The 20,310-nt window shown below is 36.1% G+C and overlaps 1 protein-coding gene across 5 annotated transcripts in view; it reads right to left on the reverse strand.

Moving 5' to 3' along the window:
- The window catches only part of PHF14 (PHD finger protein 14), a 141,275-nt gene that overhangs the window by 77,613 nt on the left and 43,352 nt on the right, over positions 1-20,310 (reverse strand). For all 5 annotated transcript variants that reach the window (XM_084787246.1, XM_084787249.1, XM_084787248.1 and 2 more), the window contains 5 exons: positions 19,987-20,093; positions 18,564-18,659; positions 16,837-16,940; positions 14,261-14,392; positions 7,883-8,051 (listed from right to left, as the gene is read on the reverse strand). In XM_084787246.1, coding sequence (XP_084643372.1) covers positions 7,883-8,051; positions 14,261-14,392; positions 16,837-16,940; positions 18,564-18,659; positions 19,987-20,093 — 608 coding nt within the window. The remainder of the gene's footprint in view (positions 1-7,882; positions 8,052-14,260; positions 14,393-16,836; positions 16,941-18,563; positions 18,660-19,986; positions 20,094-20,310) is intronic.

Here is a 20,310-nt window from a genome sequence, read left to right on the forward strand (position 1 = left end):
ACTGTGGTATGGGACTGTAAGATGAAGTAAACCCTTTCCTTCCCAGCCTGCTTTTGGTCATGGTGTTTTATCACAGCAACAGAAACTCTAAGACAAGATGAGAGAAGAAAGATGGGCAGGACTAGGTTGCATTCAATTGAGTTCTTGGCCACTGAAATCCTCAAACTACCCAAGATGTTGCTAAGAATAACAGTTGCGCTCCTCAAACTGACACACATGGCTCCATTGCTGAGGACAAGACCCACGATGGAGCCTTCAGCCTTATGTTCCAGTCTCTGGTGTGGGAAGGTAGTCTAAACACTACCAAAAGAGAAACATAAACACTAACCCAGGCATAAAACCTCCAAACTAGGATCTACCTGTCTACAAAATATGCTAGGAAAATGGTGGCATAAAATTTGTGGGAGTAGCCAACCAATTTCTGATTTGACCTATTTAAGGCTCACTCTATGAGAAGGGACCCACCGCCAACACTGCTTGGGTAACCAAAAACCAGAGACTAGATAACCCAGAGACCTAGGGTAAAACCAAACGAGACCAGCCAAACAAATACACATATACACACAAAAAGAATAAAATGATTCCTAATGATATTCTGCTGCACTCATAGATCAGTGCCTCATCATGTCATCATCAGACAGGCTTTGTTTGGCAGAAGATGGGAACAGAAGCAGAGATCCACAGCCAGACATTACGTGGAAAGAAAGTCTAAATTAGAGGTCTTCATCAAAGCCCTCTCCTCAGAGCTCAGAGAATGTTGCAGAAGAGGAGGCATGTTCACTCACAGAGACTAAAACAGTAAGCACAGGACCTACAAAGGTCTATACCAGGTCCTCTGCATATATACTATAGCTATTAGCTTAGTATTTTTATGGGACTTGATCATGATAATGAATGGGTCTCTGACTCTTCTGCCTGTTCTTTTTCCTCCTGTTGGGCTGCTGTGTCCAACTTTGATAGGAAAGATTTTTGCTTCATCTTATATTTTCTTTTGTTGTGCTTGGTTGTTATCTCTTAGAAGCCTGTTGTTTTCTAATGAGAGTCAGAAAGGGAGTTATCTAGATAGGAACACAGAGGTGTGGAGAGAGGGGAAACTGTAATCAGGACATATTATATAAGAAAAGAATCTATTTTCAATTAAAACAAGGTAAAACAAAACAAAAAATACATAAATAGAGTGTGCTAGGAGATTCTTCATATCAACCCTTGTGATCAATGGGATGACTACGCCAGTTGCCCTCGTATCCATTTTCTCCCAGAAAGGTTCCCTGGGAAGCAAACAACCCTTAAGGTTAGGCTGCATGCCCAGCAGTAAATGGCCAACAGAAAATGAGCTCAAAAGCTTCTTTGGAGGTTGTCTGTCTGTCTGTCTGTCTGTCTGTCTGTCTGTCTGTCTGTCTGTCTGTCTGTCTCTCTCTCTCTCTCTCTCTCTCTCTCTCTCTCTCTCTCTCTCTGTCTCTCTCCCCATCTCCTCTTCCCCCTCTACCTTACAGGTCCTTTACACAAAGGACCTTAACACTATGAATTGAAATTTAATATGTTTATGAAATTCCTAGTATGTAAATCAGTGGGTCTCTGCATTTATATATTTCTTGTGCCTCTTCTTTAAATTTTTTCCTTCTCTATGTTTAGTCCTATTTTATGTGTCAGGTTTATATTATATTATATTAATTATGTTTCCATAATTCATTAAAAGCCCCTTTGTTTTCTAGTGAGAGACAGAAAAGGGAGAGGTAGGGAGTAACTAGAAGAAGTAGGGAGAGAGGGAACCATAATCAGGATATATTATGCAAGGGAAAAAATCAATTTTCAATAAAAGAGAAAAAGAACAGGAATAGAAATGTCATTTTAGAACTATGTATCACAACAAAAACAAGAGAGGTAAAATATTTTCTCTTAAAATATCATTAGGCAGTATAAACACAAATGTAAATCAACACTGGTAAGGAAGGGAATAGGTGTTACTAGACACCCTATAATGGCTGTTTTAAAAGGACAGGCAGTAACAAGGGCTAGAAAGAATGTGAAAACAGTCCTCTGCTATGCCCAGCAAAAAAGGAAAAACATCTTGACAGCTAATCATATAGTTTACAACTTCTAGATACGTATCTAAAAAATCTAAATGCAAAACTAAATGCATGGCTAAAGCTACCGTCCACTAGACTATAGGACTCAAAAGCAAAACTAATTCATGGATTAAAGCTATCATTTCTTATAAAAAATGGACATTGAAGGATGTAGCTGAGTTGGCAGAGTTGCCTAACACAAAAAAGGCGCTGGGTTTCATTCTCAACACTGTATAAAACTGGGTGTGGTGGTATGTCAGAGCACAGTGCAAGAATAATGTCATATGAGGAGAATTCTTAGTGCTCCCGAGAAACCTCCCAAGAACACAAGACAAAAATCTCGTGACCTCAGTTTCTTCAATAACATGGAATTGTTCTTGGAATGTGCTTTCACTGCCCTCCCAGGTACAGTGCATAGGAGTGAGCTTACTTCAGATTATTCATTATGATTGGCTATTGCTATTTTGTTTACATGCCTCCATGAGAAAACATGTTCTTGACACATGGACCTGAACTCCTGAGAGCTGTGTTCATGTGATTCTTCTTAACCCCCAGAGTATAAATTATCTGATGGTCTGAATAAAGTTCACTATTGCATGAGACTTTAGTGTGCCTCAATTTTAAGCTTCATTCCCCAAGTTCCACAGCCTTAAGAGCAGTGAGCAGTGGTGCACACCTGTAATCCCAGGAGTTGACAGTTAAAACCAGGATATTCAAAAGTTCAAGGGTCTCCTTGCCTATAGTAAGTTTCAGGCCAGCCTGGGGTATAGGAAACCCTGTCTCAAAAATATTTTTAAAAGATGCAATTAACAGGGATTATCTGTTAACAAAAATATTATTTACATTTAAAAATAATATTTATATGATTTACATCAACAGGATTCTTAAATATGTAACAACCACATAAATTCATATAGATAGAAAGAATTTTATAGCAGACCTGGAGATTGTTACTTTGGGTATAAATTTAGTAACAGAAAGTTATAACAAATTTCTTTACACATTCCAAATGAGAAATACTTTCTCTCAGGTAGTTATTTAAAACTAACTAGGATTACAATCTAAAGAAACACAGATACAAACAATCTTGAAATTCTGTTCTGTCAAGTTTAAAAGAACTGAAAAACCAATGGGATGAATATCTATCCTCAAAATGTACAAGTTAATTTGTTGTATTGTGTCCCTCAGTATACTTCCACCCACACATAGCCAGACGATCAGAACAACACAAAGTATTGGAAGCACAATAGCTGACTGCATGAGAGTTTCAGCTTTTTCAGCAGCTCTGACACTGCCTTCCATAGTTTTTGCACTAATTGTCATTCCTAAAAAGTGTTTCTTACCTATGAGTCGAGATATTGTCTAACTGAACTTAATAAACCAGGCTTTTCTTGCCAAGTGTCTAATGAGGGGGATCCCTTGTGTAGCCTCTATAACTCTAAAGAAGAAGAAAATCACAGGCCTAAAATATATTGTCCATCACAAGATTCCATAGGTGTTAAGATTCTTTGTTCATTTATCCTTTCAATTAATTATTTTAATGGATTAAGAAATAGGAAACTTCACTGGTGAATACATGGGGAACATGATAAAGATCCACCTAGATATCCAGAAAGGCAACAGGAGCTAAAATAACCTTCTAGTTTCACTACTTTAACCTACAATAAAGTTGTACTCTAGGCACTATGTATTTTTTATTGATAATATTCATATTACATTTCAATTGTTATCCCATCCCTTGTATCCTTCCATTCCTCCCTCCCTCTCATTTTCCCCCTACTTCCTTCCCCTATGACTGTAACTGAGGAGGACCTCCTCCCCCTTTATATGCTCATAGGGCATCAAGTCTCTTCTTGGTAGCCTACTATCCTTCCTCTGAGGCACTATGTATCTTTTTCCCACCAGCAATTCATTTAATCACTTAATGTCTAACATAATAACCACAGCTGGGAAATATGGATAAGACAGTATTATCATCTCAGAAAAAAAAAAGTGTAGAGGATCAGGGATTCTGGAAGCTACTTTCTAGGGGACCACTCCTAGAATGTATAAAAGGAGAAAGAGTTGGGGCCAGGTGTGGTGGTGGCACACGCCTGTAAGCCTAGCACTTGGGAGGCAGAGGCAGGTGGCTCTCAGTGAATTTTAGGCCAGCCTGGTCTACATAAAAAGGTCCAAGACAGCCAGAGCTACATAGAGAGATCCTGTCTCAAAATCAAATAACAAACAAACAAAAAATATAGAGAAATGTGTCACTAAATATGTCATGGCCAAATGTTTAAAAACAATTTATATTTCAACTGAAAGTATTTCAGACAGAGTAGACTTGATTCCTCTTATGTGTTTTCCACACGTGTTTATATTCATGATTGAACAGTGTTTTCATGATTCACAGACCTATCCAAGTGTTTTAATGCTTTTCAAAAAGATGCATGAAAAAATGTGTGCTGTCACTTGAGTTTGAGGTTTCGGTCTACCATATTTACTTTTTAAGAAGTGAGTATATAAATACTTTGCCAATCTTCTAGCTCACTGAAAATACTTTCAGGTCAGAATTTAAAGACTTTCTTTTTGTAAACACTTCTATTTGTGTTACTATGGGCGTGACAATCTCCTCCACCCTGCAGTAAGAGTTTTAAGTAAGAGTTTAGTGTGTGTTTTTATTTACATCAGAAGCATAAATTTCCTGGCCAGATTCAAAAAGGCTGACCTCAGTTGTGAGTTCTTAGGAGCCTTTACTTTTTTCCTTGTGCCAAAACTTCTTTCTTTCTTTCTTTCTTTCTTTTTTTTTCAAAAAGTAAAAAATTGGCATTTCAAGGCTGAAGATGATGCTCCAACATCATACAAAGTTTGGAGGGCCTGTTCAGGTAGCAAACTGTGTCTGTCATCTTCTCATTTGGGAAACTGCTAATCTGTACCCCCTGTATACTCCTTTATTTTTATTCCTTCTCAAGTCTCTTGATGGGTTTGTAGACCAGATAGTTTACTTTTACAATTACATTTAGTTGTTTCAGGGTTCAGATATTATTACATCTAGATAGATGTTATAAGTTGATAATGATGAGATATGATATCTTTTTTTTCCCCTTGGTTTTTTGAGACAGGGTTTCTCTGTGTGTAGCCTTGGCTGCCTTGGACTAACTTTGTAGAGCAGGCCAGCTTCAAACTCAAAACGATCTGCCTGCCTCTGCCTCCCAAGTGCTGGGATTAAAAGCGTGCACCACGACTGCCCAGCGAGATATGATAGATATTGATTTACATTCAGAATTTTAGACTCACAAAGATAGGAAAGATGTTTTCTTCAAGGTTGACAAATACAAATAGTCAAAACATAAAGAATGTAACATTTATATAATTCCTGGTTGTTTCATGGTTTTTCTTGCTGTAGGTAATTTATTGTACATATGTGTAATAATATAAATGTATATGTAAAAATAGAAAAATACTTGATAAAAAAAGTAAAAAACTGTCCTTGAGGAAAATAGATATTTTGGCTTAGTGTTGTCATTTATTTTGGTAATATTTCATTTTAAGAGCCTTTATTACTTTAAAGCTTCAATTGTTTGAAAAATTACATTTAAAAAAACATAATAACCCTTATTTTGTTATTATTTTTGGTTGTGAGCCTAGCCTTTAATGGCTGAGCCATCTCTCATTTTATTATTTTAAAAGCCTTTTTTGTTTGTTTTGGTTTTTGAGACAGGGTGTCTTTGTGTAGCCCTGGCTGTCCTGGAACTCAGTCTATAGAAGACACTGGCCTCAAACTCAGAGATCTGCCTGCCTCTACCTCCTAAGTACTGGACTTAAAGAGGTACACCCTACCACGACAGGCTTTTTGAAACAGAGCTTTATTAAAGTGGATCCTTTCAGGATGGATAGGTATCTCAGGGACCCACCTGCCTCTGCTTTACATGTGCTGGGAATAAAGGGCATGCACCACAATGCCTGGGTACTACTTGGAAAGTTTTCAGAAAACTTAGTGAAATAATCACTTAGATTATTTCATTCACTTTTATTAAATTCTTATGTAACTGATAAGGCACATCTGGGAGTTGTTCTCTTAGGTAAATTAAACTTTTTTATTTGTAATCTTTCCTAGATAAAATACCACTCATAAGGTTTTTCTATATAGTATAGTTTTTAAAACTATATCATAGTTTATTAACTATATCTCATAGTTTATATATATATTATACTTTATTCTTCCTACATCAGCCTCCCACATACTGGTAGTACAAATATGCACTACAATACCTAGCTGTACTTTATATTAGATTTCAGTACAACTGGAGATTTTTCCATCTTTCAATGTAATAGTTGCATTTTTATCAATTTTTAATTTTCCTGCCATTATTGATGAAAATGTGGAATATATTTTCCTATTGCTTATACTATACTCTGTAGGTACAGGTTATTGTTTAATTCAAAGGAGCATTTCTGTACCACCCCCCAACCCCCACCCATATCTGGTTGTGATCTTTATTCTGAGAATCTCCCATCTCAATGTTGTGTAAACACTGTTTCCCAATTGTCTCCTGATATGCCAATAAAGCAGTTTACAGCCAATCGCTGAGCAGGATTAAGAATAGGGCTGGACTTCCTGCCAGTAAAGGGAGGATGAGTTAGAAAAGGAAGAGGGGATTCAGTCAGGAGCAGAGGTCCAGGAGACATTCAGAGAGAGGTGACTGAGCAAGAAAGCTACAAAGTCCAAGTATCTCTGGAAATGTAAGCTAGGAGAAAACCAAATTAGCTCAGAGGGTTAAGAATACAGTAATAACTCAGTTATTGAGCTACAAAGCTTATTATTAAACAAATATGAGGTAGTCTCAATTATTCGTGTGATAGCCTGGTTAAGAGAGAAACCAAGAAACAAACACAGTTTTATCAAATTAACTACAATCATTCTCTCAAACTTTAAAGGAAAATTTACTTCCATGAGTATATAGAATAATCATAACATGCCCTAAGGTTCATTCTTTCATTTGAAAACAATATACCAGCAAATTTAATGGCTTTGGATGTGAGTATGCCAGAGCACGTGCATGGATGTCAGAGGACAACCCATGGTATCAGTCTAGTCCTTTCCTATATTTCCATCTTGTGAGTCTCAGGGATGAAATCTAGTGAATTACAAATAGTCTACAATTAAACAAATCTATACTATAGTCTCTAAATGCTCAATACCACGCTACAAAGGGACATACAAATTTAGCCAAAACAATTACTAGAAAACCAAGGAATGACTAGCACAGAAAACACCTGAAGCACGATCCATTCTTCCCACAAAAATTATCAGTCAGAATAAATGAATTACAAATATATGAATCTATGAATTAATCAAATCAGTATCAAGTTTTGTTAAGACATGGTGTTATAGAAGCAAAAAGGTTGACTTCTCCATTCACACAAAACCCCAAACTTGACAAACTCAACTAAAAACTGTTCATGAATGCATAGGTCTGAAAAACAAAGAAAAAGAGTAGGAAATGAGAAATGCAACTCTGACATAAAAGGTAATCTTCTATACAGGTGAGCTTGCTGAGGGAGGACCAGGAGTCTAAGGCTCCGGGAATGTCCTGTTTTAAGTGGAGTCTTCGGTTAAATTGGTGTTCATTATTAGGATTTTACCTAAACCCACAAACTAGATTCTCAGCTAAATATAAATGCTATGTAACACTGAAAACTGAATACACAGAAATAACCAAGAGCAGTATGGACAACTGACTGACTTCTGAGCATATGTTTATGATACAAATGCTTTATCTGCTTAAATTTTTCCATCAGAATGTCACTGAGACCAATAAATGAAGAATAAATACCGTGTTTCTTATTGGAATCTTCTTGGGTTCTGGTGGCACATCCTGTGGGACAAATTTCACTGGCTCCTTAATCTGTCTCCTTGATCGTTTGGTTCCATCCGGCAAGGTTTCCATGGCCATGTCAGCTTCCATGTCACTGCTTCCTGCCTGGTCACACTCTGAGCACTGCCTGAAAAAGATTTGTTAAAAAGTATGGTTACAGATTTATTGTCTCCCAATTTTAACTATAATTTCTATAAATATAAAAAGTATTCATACATAAATAAACACACACAGGTAGTGTGATAATGACAACAGGAATACACCTCTACTGCTGCAAGGATGAACTATCATGGCTGTTTTATAGAAAGCAATTCAGTGTACCCACAAATTACAAAAACATGTAACATTGCTATTGTGAAGCAACGTAAGTCATAGATGAGAAATAAAAAATTTGATGGAGAGTGAATTAAGTAATGAGAAATGTTTAGAGATATTTGAATTTTAAGTTACATTCAAAGCGCAAAGTATCTCTTCAAAGCTATTAATATCAACATAAAGTTAACATCATAAGATAATTTAATGTACTACAAATCAGACTTTTGGAAAACTGCTTTTTGCTCCTTCTTTTACATTATATTTTATTAAGGATTTACTTGGTCTACCAAATAAATGACTGTTTTTCCCAGCACTCCACATCTTTGCTAGAGTTTTTCCAGACGGTGTATTTAGCAGACTGTATCATTAAATCCAATGAAAAGGTATGATAAAGGAGGATAAAAATGAAAGTCCATAAAAGACTTTTCAGTGTATCAATACTATACACTTACTATTAAGCTCATTTATACTTTTAAAACTAAGAGCTTTAAATCCTGAGTTCTGCAGCATAAATACAAAGTACCATTTGTTTCGATGATGCAATCATATTAACTGCCACAATGCAAGTTAAAACATAAAATATTGATTTATTTTTAAATTCCTATTAATCTGCAGTATTAATAAAAATTTTAACATAAAAAGAAACTGACCAGTGAGAAAAATAAAGCATTATTTTCTAATGTATTAATTAGAAAATTCTTTCGTGGATGTTGCTAATGCAACCAAAGAAGTCTTTTAAATTAACAAATCAGCACCAAAATACAAATACACCTAATCAATAACAAACTAATTGCTCATACCCTTGTCTCAAACAAAAAATTCAGTAACTGATAATGGCAGAGTTCACACGGTGACTATATTCTGAAGAGAACTTACCAGGAAAACAAAATTATAAAGAATTGTGTAATGGTAGGTTTTGTTTTGTTTTGTTTTGTTGAAAATAATACAATGAGATCACCATTTATGTGACTAAGTCTAAAGCAATAGCAAGTTCTGTCTCAAACGTAAACCATTTTTACTTTATATCCCTAAATTATACAAATTAATATCAAATTGATCATTTTTATCAGGTCAGTGAAATGTCAAAGTTTCTCAAGCTTTCCAATCCATGTGTGTGTGTGTGTGTGTGTGTGTGTGCACGCACACGCGCGTGTGCGCACACGATCAGTTGCCAATGAATGTGGACATCTTGAGGGTTGGTCTCAGTCTTTCACTGCTTTGTGGCTTACTGATCAGGCTACACTGACTGATGAGCAAATCCTAAAGATCCAGTCTCTGCCTTCCAGCACTGAGATTACAAACATGCACCATGATCAAGCTGGTTTACATGGCACATGGCTACTAAACTCAGGTCATCAAGCTTGTGTGGGAAGCACCTGATCAGCTGAGCTCTTCCCTGAACACCCAGATTCACATTACAAATCCATAAAATCCTATTAATATAAAAGCATGTTCTTTTTGTATAATCAAGTTTTCCAATTAAAACATTTGTCATTTTAGTTCTATTTTGTAGCTATTACTCATCAATACAACATTCTGTTGCACACTCATTCCCAAGCCCACTAAAACTTAAATGGCAAATAAATTAGTTCTAGAACATTCAGTCAATAAAAAAATGTCATGCTGCGAAACCTCAAAACACAGAACACTCAAAAATATCAAGATTTTGAAACTGCTGACACTGAACACGTGCTCCAATGTCAAGGCAGCTGCCACAAGCCATGCCGAATACATCTACACAAATGGACCATTTTCATTCTTTCAATAATATATTAACACTGTAGTCTCCAACTCCAAAAACTCTTTAAGATATTTACACAATAGCTTAGAATAAAAGCTACAGGATATGCAATCCAAAGAAATCAAAGAACATTTTCAGGGAAAGTGATGATTATCTTACAAATGTCAAAAGCACACACCTGAATTAAGTTATCTATGGCAATATTATGACACACAAGCTTATTAATAAACCTCATTTAATCCTCCATGTTTACTTAATACATACATTCGAACAGAGACAGGTCCTATAGCTTATACTTCTTATGCAAAAAAAAAAAATCTTAAAATAATTGAAGTAATGAAAGCTACTAACTGACAATGCTCCCTCAAAGAGCAAAAGACCACTTAACGAAAACCCAACACAGATATGAGAAGCTTGTTTTTTATTGTACCATGGTCATCCAAGAGACAGCCAAACATTACATGCTATTATGGCTGACCTTGGTTGCTCCCTAGAGGTGAAAAGTAAATCCCTATTGCTGAAGACACCATGTACTTCAGACACCCCTGAGCTGGACCTAGCCTGAGCTTTCACAAACCAGAAGGCACCTTACAAGCTTCCAGGGGAGGGGTGTAAGCAACAGTCCTAACCAGCTATGATGCTTATAAATCACAACAATGACCAACATGACACAATAATCCTAATGGCACAGCAGTGGTACACATAACCTGTCAGTAACCAACAACTCTACAACTGGACTTAAATTCCTACTCAATCATTCCCAGTGCTGAAACCTAATCTAACTACCCAGGACTAATAAAGTCAAAGATCTTAGGTCGGAATCTATAAACCACCACTTAAATAAACCTGCAAAATCCCTAACTACATTCTAAATGTTAGTCCTTATACCCACAGATAAGTATAGTCCTCATACCTCATCAAAAAACCTCTTTGTAACAAAGACCATTGCAGAAAATCAATCAAAATGCAGAGTTATGAAGTCCAGTCCCAATGGACACATCTACAAAACACTTTCATGCATAATGCTCAGGAAACACTGAAGAGGGGGCATAAAGATTATAAAAGGAGGAGAACCAGATAGTTGGCTGTGAGACTGTGTCTCCTAATAATGTCAGAAGCTATAGCCATAAAGTCTCACTACATGATTTATTATACATGAACTGAAAAGGACAACAATACACATGCCCTAGAAATGGTAATGAGACCTCAATCCTGAGTGTGAGAGACACAGTCTTCCCCAGGCAAAAGCACACACACATATTGGTTGTATAATATCAAGTGGTCAGCTCCAGAAACCTACACATATAAGTAACATACAGATGGAGTAGCTTACAGTTAGGAATATATATGCATAAACACTTATGCATGCAATGAAGATTAATAGTAAAAGAGACTAAATTTGAAAGAGATCAAGGGGAGGGTATGGAAGGAAAAAAGAAAAGATAATGTAATTGCATTATTTCAAAAATAAAAGAAAAATATTTTTTAAACTATTAAATAAAATGGATTTTAACTAAATAATGAAAATTCATTTGAGGAATTATGTAAAAGAACACCATTCACTTTCATGATGAAATATCAAGAGAACCTTTTCCATGTGTTACATATTCTGTCTAGCACAACTGTCAAATTAAAAAATAGTTTTCAAATAATTACAAAGGTTATTTCTGAGTAAGATAAAAGACCAAAACCAGTTAAGGGGAAGGGTTATATAGTCCAGAAAGAAGAGTCAGAAATTCATCAAAGTGTACCAGTTGTCTGAAAAAAAAATGCAGAATAAAAGATTGGGATGCACAAAAAATAAGCAAAATATAGAAGTCACAAAGTCAAATGCCATGTTTTCCCTTATATGCATACATTCAAAGCTCATGTTTGTGTGCATTTGTGTTCGTTGTGTGTGTGTGTGTGTGTGTGTGTGTGTGTGTGTCTGTCTGTCTGTCTGTCTGTCTGTCTGTCTGTCTGTGTCTCTCTCAAGGCCAAAGGAACCCTCTATCTTCCTCCATTGCTTTCCAGTTTACTTTTTAGTTGTTGCTGTTGAAAGATTTTTTTTTCACACACTATATTCTGCTCATGCTTTCCCCTCCCCCAGCTTCTCTCAGATCCACTTTCTTTTCTGACACAGGTCTCTCAGTGAACCTGGAACCCATAGATCCAGCTACAAGGCATAAGCAGACAGCTTCCAGGGTCTTCCTGATTTTGCAGCCAAGGGTTGGGACTACACACACCTGAAGCCACACAAAGCTCCTTATTCTGGTTGTGGGGAACCAAACCCTGGTCCGTAAGCAGGCACAACAAGCATTTTAACCCACTGAGCCACCTCTCTGGGCCCCTGAATCCATAACCTTTTGAAAAGATTGCAACTCAAGGATGGCAGTCCTTTTCTTTTCTAAAACTAGAAAAAGGATGTGCATAAAAATAATATTCATATTTATTTCGCAGTTTTCATTGCCTGCATTCCCTTTCCTGGAATAATTTATCAATCAGTCTACTAAAATCTGAGTATTTGTCTCTTCCTTGGAATAAGATCAGGATAAAGTTCATTATACACATGTGTGATGGTTACTGTCAATCAATGCGGCAGAATCTAGAATCACCTGGGAGTTTCACTCTATACCTGTGGGGGATTATCTAGATTAAGTTAATTGCCATAGCAAAACCCATCTTTACCACCTGACCATACTGTAGGCAATAGATAAGGATCCTTCTGCCTTGACATCACAGCCCTGAGGGCCTGAGCCCTGAACCATGAGCAAATATTAACTCACAACCTTAACTTGTTTCTGTCAGGATGTTTCATCACAGCAACAAGACACTTTGTAGGTCTCTAGGACCCTCTGGATCCTTCTATTTCCCCATACTCCCATGCTTCCCTCACCTAGAGTCCCAATAGGATGTCCTCCCTTCTGTCCCACTTTCCTGGTAAGTGAAGACATTCATGGGACATGCCCCTTGGGCTAGTGTCCAGATATAAGTGAGTATATACTACTTGACTCTTTCTGCTTCTGGGTTAACTCACTCATTATGATCATTTCTAGTTCAATCCATTTGTCCACAATTTCGGGAATTCCTTGTTTTTAATGGCTGAGTAGTATTCCATAGTATAAATGTACCACAGTTTCTTTACACTGTGGGACACTTAGGCTGTTTACATGTTCTGGCTATTATGAATAAGTCTGCTATTAACATGGTGGAGCAAACGTTCTTGTTGTGGGCTGGAGCATCTTCTGGGTATATTCCAAGGAGTGGAATAGCTGGGAACATAATGATAGGCAGATCTGCTCAAACTATGGCACCAGCCAAGGACAATATGTGCAGTATACTTCAAACCCCTACCCAGATCTAGCCAATGGACAGGACATTCTCCATAGCTGAGTGGAGAGTGGGGTCTGACTTTCACACGAACTCTGGTGCCCCATATTTGACCACGTCCCCTTGATGGGGAGGCCTGGTGGCACTCAGAGGAAGGATAGCAGGCTACCAAGAAGAGACTTGATACCCTATGAGCATATACAGGGGGAAGAGGTCCCCCTCAGTCACAGTCATAGGGGAGGGGAGTAAGGGGAAAATGGGAGGGAGGGAGGAATGGGAGGATACAAGGGATGGGATAACCATTGAGATGTAATATGAATAAATTAATAAAATATTTTTTAAAAAGACACTTTAATGAAACACCTGTAGTGATTCTACATAACTAAGTCAGTAGAAAGATAATTACAAACGTTTGTCAAGACTAGGACTGTAAGTAAATTAGTGGAGTATTTGCTAAGTACACCAAAGTCCTGGGTTCGATTCCTTACACCAGATAAACTGAGTATTCTGGCACAGGCCTATAAACCCAGCAGAAAACAGGCTAGGAAGTTGAAGTTATCCCCAATGTCCTAACAACTTTAACACAAGACTGGAGAATGAGATTCTGTCTTTAAAAGAAAAAAAAAGTTTTCAAAGTTTCTGGATTTTCAAAAATAGGCTGATGAAACTTAAAATTAATTTGCCTTCAAAATAAAAATAAAGCATTTGAGAGATACCAACTCATAAAATGAAATTATAAACACACAAGAAAAACTCCTTATGCCTTATGTAAGAAAAAGAATTGCTAAGATTAAAAAAAAATTTAAATACATTTCTACAAATATTTTATTTCATTCTATTCATGTAATAGTTAGGAAGACATAAATATTCAATGCAAAAGTAATTTATTTACAAATTAGCAATATAACACTGTTGTACTGCTGATAGTAAAAGCAAACTAATTCCAACTATTTCCTTTCTACTTCACTTACCAATAACTGTTTTTGGTCTTCCTAGGCATCCTTGTAAGAGGAGGATCGAGGCACCCGAGATGATAATGTAGTTTACATGTGTCACATAGTAAAAGGAGATGCTGATCATGGTTCTTCTTACAAATTCCACAACTTTAATAAAAGCAGCAAATAAGAGTTATACTGCTGTCCATGGTGACAGCTTACTTGTAACAGTCTTGAGTTCAACAGCTTTCATCTTCATTACTTAGTCCTCTGTTAGGCATTCTGGTTCATTAAGATTGAGTCTTGCTATATGGACCAGGCTGGCATTCACCTCATGACCCTCTTGATTTAACCTCCTGAACATGGAGGGAGTGCAGGTGTGTGCTACAGCATCCTGCAAGAACTTACTTAGCACTGCTAGCAACTGTTAGTTCTACATAGTTTAGCAAAGTTAATAATAGCTCAGCTCTACTAGAAGGTTAAAGTTTAAGACTGGAGATATTTAAGGTATGTATTCTCAACACAGCCTTTTATTACTACTTCAGGTTCATTTAGCATTAGTTCAACTTTTCTTTAGAAGCATAAACTATGAAAATAAAACAATGTAAATTGTGAAAAACACAACTTGGTTTTGATTACTAATTGCAAATATGTCATACACCCTTAAACATATAATCTATATATTTCTATGTCTTTTTTCACAATAGTCAGATCTCGAATTTTTTAAAAGCATACTAATTGATATATTACAAGCTTAATGATTTTTTTTAAGTCAGTTAACATCTCTTGAGGGAAAAGGAAATTCACTTTTAAGAAAATGAGAGCCATGGCTTGAAAATTTAGTCCATATTAGGTAGGCGGTGGTGATGCACACCTTTATTCCCAGCACTTGGGAGGCAGACAGAGGTGGATCGCTGTGAGTTTGAGGCCAGCCTGATCTACAAAGTGAGTCTAGGGCAGCCCAGGCCACAAAGAGAAACCTTGTCTCAAAAAATCAAAAAAAAAAAAAAGAAAGGAAAGAAAATTTAGCCCATATTTATACTAGAGATGTACAAAATGAGGAAAGTTGTCTGAGCACCTAAAAAAACTAGGAATGCACAGAAAACTGAAAAAACAATAATGTCAGGGTAAAACAGCAATAATAACAAAAATGAACAACAGTAACAACAAAAAAACCAAGCACATCTTAAAGTTAAAAGAATATCTCTAAACATATTCTAAAGCAAAAAATAATTACAGTCCTAACCGCCGAAGTCTGGTGCTATGCCTAATATTTCAAAAGTACCAGCCACACTTGGGAAAACAGTGAGATGACACACCGATGTTTATTTACACTACAAACTAAGACGATAATTCGCTTTCTCACAGAAGGATCCAGAGGGTCCTAGGAAACTACAAGAAGAACATTATGATGGGCAGATCTGGGCCCAGGGGTCCCGCTCAAACTATGGCACCAGCCAAGAACAATACATGCAATAAACTTCAAACCCCTACCCAGATCTAGCCAGTGACAGGACATTCTCCACAGATGAGTGGAGAGTGGGGACTGACTTTCACATGAACTCTGGTGCCTCATATTTGACCATGTCCCCTGGAGGGGGAGGCCTGGCAGCACTCAAGGGAAGGATAGCAGGTTACCAAGAAGAGACTTGATACCCTATGAGCATATCCAGGGGGAGGAAATCCCCCTCAGTCTCAGTCATAGGGGAGGGGAATAGAGTGAAAGTGGGAGGGAGGGAGGAATGGGAGGATACAAGGGATGGGATAACAATTGAGATGTAATATGAATGAATTAATAAGTTAATTAAAAAAATAATTTGCTTTCTCATCTCTCTCAGACACACATGTAGGCAATCATATATGTGCATGTTATTTTTATATACTATTTAAATCACATAATATAAACAGGATTTTCTAAGCCATTGTTTAATGTGACTTAATACATTACGTGAAAAAAGTGATCTCTATTTAATATAGAAATGAGACCTTTTTTTAAATACAGAAAATGATACTATCATGTAAAACTACTACAATGATCAATACTGCTAAAATATTGAGTACATGAAGTAAAGAAGAAAACTATGTCTGGAAATGAAATTATTATAACTGAGCAAGGACAGAATAAAGTACAGACCAGTTAAAATATAGTTTGTCAACTTTATCCACCACATCACTACCTAAATCAAAAGCAAAATTTCACAACTTACTCAAGTTAACTCTAGGTGTCTATTTACGTATTATGTCCACTAACATAATTAATAATTGCTTAATTATTGGCCACAAGTAAACTTAAGAGATTAAATATAACATAACAGGCACAACTTTTAAAATAACTTTGCAATTTCCTAAAAAGAATTCTTTGTGTCTGTGGTATCTATGAGTATTCATTCTCAGTTCCTCAGAAGATAGATCACATATCTTTCTGAAAAACAACAAGCATCTCTTCTTTCCTTGCATCTCCAAAGCATTTTTGATCAAATGAGCCTGAAACACACTTAAGTGAAATTCTGTAATGGACATAAGTCATTCTCAGGTATGAAAAGTGCCTTCTGACTAGTACATATTAGTTGAAAAAAATAAGCAGTCTTATTCTGTTATAAGTCATTACTTGCCTATAGAGTACTGTAGGAAGAGTAGATGCCTTTTGCGTGCCTCCTTCCTTTTTACTTGGTTTTCTTTCCTTAGGTGCTCGTAAGATTGCTGGGACATTCAACTTCTATTGATTGAATAAATGTAGTACATGTTGTTTTAACGAATATGTACACAGCAACATTTCCCCTTATTTGCCACTAAATCTAACTAAATAAGCTACAATTCACAGTAGTAAGTCTTCTTTACCAGCTATACTAGTAACGAGAAAGAACATAAGTTTTTAACCTCAATTATTTCTATTAGAAAGCTACAACTGCATAGTCTCATTAGTCCTCAGATAGATATACACTAAACTATATGAAAATTATACTACTTTAGCTTGAAAACCTTAAAATAGGAGGACAGTATAGGAGGATTTTAAAAAGTCTAACACAGTATATTTTTAAAAAGAAAAAGAACATCAGTGTTTCTTTACAATATCCCAGCTATATTAGTGTTCCATAGGTTAATTGGAAAAATTATCTTACTGGACCAAACTATAAAAAAGCAGATGAGATTCTCGTTGGTTCTCTACTAATCTGTAATATGCTGGTTTCTGAGACAGTGAGCATCTATCAAAGTCATTGCTTAGTAGCCTGGTGAGCCCACATCTGTTCAGCCAACTGGAAAAGTATCACACAAATGATACACACACATGAATTTTACATCTGTGCATGCCACCTTCACACAATGCAGTTTGCAGTCTTCTATAAAGTTATTTAATAAATGGAAATGTCTTTTATGGTAGATGATATTTTAAACTATAGAGGAGGTTTTTGTAGGGACAAGAATTAGTATGTCCAAAAGCAACTCCTCATCTTCACCTTTTAAAATGAATTAGTCTTTGTGGTACCAGTGACATGCAACCTAATACAAAAGGTTCTTAAAGGCAACAAGGCACTATATAGATCAGCATGCATTACTTTATATCTGTATAAATTATATCAAGAAGTTGGATTTTGCAGATGTTTGAAATGTTGTATACATGAAAAGACCTACAAAGTACTTTTACAGACAAAGAGCCCCAAACAGTGTGACTCCATCATTTATCCTTGTAACTGAATTATCTGAAGAAAACTTATCATTTATTATACACAGTATTAAAGGCCATTCAAAAAATAAATTTTATGTTTTTTTAATATGAAGTACATCAATAGGGTAAAAGTGCTCAAGGATTAAAAAGACTTTTTTTTTTCTTTTTCTTTTTTGGTTGTCTTATAATTACAATTAATAGCTACTAATGAATACAATAAAGCATAGTTTAACATCTAAGTTTCAAAAACCATAGCTCTTGTGCAGCTGAAAACCAAATTAACATAAAAATTAATGGCTCATGATTGAATTTTAAATTTTTAAATCCATAAACACAATGGAAAAGAAAAAAATTATGTGAAAAAAATCTAAAACCACTGAATAAGGAATATACTAGAGGAAACTCATGCTTCATATCTTAGCTCATCAGAAATGACAGGTCAGCCAGTTTGATCAAAAGTAGAAAACTGCCAACAAGACAGCTGACGAAAGAACCAAATGAAGCTCCAGGTTCTCAGTCAGCAGAGGCTGCCAGTGGTCTGGAAGTATTTCAGACAGAAATCATTACCCCGCAGGATTAGGCTCTGATGGAAAACAACTATTCAGTTAGCAAAGTGACTGTTGTTCAATTACATGGAGAGCAAGAGATGAACAAAGCTATTGAAAAGAAACTAACCTGCCCTGTAATTCGGCCGAGTAAGGCCCATATGCCTTGCCCTTCACTTCGAAGTTTCCCATTCAGATTTTGCAGTTCCTCTAAAGACTCACAAAGCTACAAAAAGATTAAGTTAAATTAGTAAGCTTTTTTATGTGCAAATATAAGTAAACAAGAATATTTCCATTCATTTTCCATATGTAACATATTCAAGCCAGATAACTACTGAAAGGCAAAGATATCTTAATTATTACTTAGCACGGTGAATATGGTCAAGAGAAGGTAAACATTTTTTATTCTAGTTTTTAGTAATGTTGATAATCATTTAGTAATGATGATAATCTGTATATTTCATTGTAGTTTGGCACATATTTTGACACATATTTTACTATCAAATCACATTTCTATTACTGTTCTCAGGAGGAAACTAAAAATCCCAGAGGTTCTTTTGCCTAAGATCATATAACTACCAAAAATGCCCAGATCTGCTGAGTTTATCCCCCACAGTCTTTTTACTACACCTATGTTTTACTACAATCACCACTGGACAGTACTTCGTACTAATTTCATCACTTTATATTTTTTAAACAATTATTTGATAGTAGCTTAAATATTCATGTACTTAGAAACTAACATTTTTGTGATATCTTGCTTTATACATTAGACAGGAGGAAATTCAGTAATTTGAGTGTAGAGTGGAGAATGACTTTCACAGTGGTGCCTCATATTTGACCATGTCCCCTGGTGGCACTCAGAGGAAGGATAGCAGGCTACCAAGAAGAGACTTGATACCCTATGAGCATATACAGGGGGAGGAAATCCCCCTCAGGAACAGTCATAGGGGAGGGGAATAAGGGGAAAACGGGAGGGAGGGAGGAATGGGAGGATACAAGGGATGGGATAATCATTGAGATGTAACAAGAATAAATTAATAAAAAAATTTTTTAAAAGATTTCAAATTGGAAAATATTTTTTTATCAAAAATAGCATATAGTTTAAGAAAGACTACTAGATTAAGACAAGATTTTCCAATTCTCACAAACTTTTAAAAAGAAGGTCTATAAAGGTGTGTGTATTTAAGGATAAGGAATGGGATTGGCTGCATTAGTTTCAAACCCCAACTACAAATCTTGATTACTATGTGGCCATGTGCAAAGTAAGTAAGCTCCTCACTCCCCAGTTCCCATGCTAGGAGCAGCAGCCACAACCACAGCTCACACTAGGGACAGGGAGACTTCTCTGGCTCCCTGTGTGTAAAGGGGTCAGAACTGCGCCTGGCATACAAAGTGCTCAGTGAGAGAAGGATGGGAAGAGAAATGACAATGAGGGTTGGACGAGCCCAAGAGCTCTAGAATTTCAAACTGAAACACAGAAAGGCAATAAAATCACAAAAGAACTATGAATAAGATCTAAGTGATATTGTGCATTTTTTTAGCCAACGTACCTTATTATATTCTACATGAAGCTTTTCTTGCTCATTTTCTAATTTATCCTTTATATTCTTTTGTTCAGCCATATTTTCCTGAATTTGAATCATGCGCATATTTCTCTCTATTTAAATTAAATATCCAATTTTACTTCAGTAGCAAGTAAAAGCTAATATAAAACATACACAAAGAATCAAACTAGCCATAGAGATGGTCATTAGATAAACTAACATTGGTCAAACAATTTTAAGTATATTTTTAAAAATGAGCCTAGAATTTACAAAAGACTATAACATAAGAAAATAAACATGCCTCTGACATACACAACTAGGAATGATTTT

Source organism: Acomys minous (assembly GCF_964271855.1).
Source record: "Acomys minous genome assembly, chromosome: 6".
Classification (NCBI taxonomy): Eukaryota; Metazoa; Chordata; class Mammalia; order Rodentia; family Muridae; genus Acomys; species Acomys minous.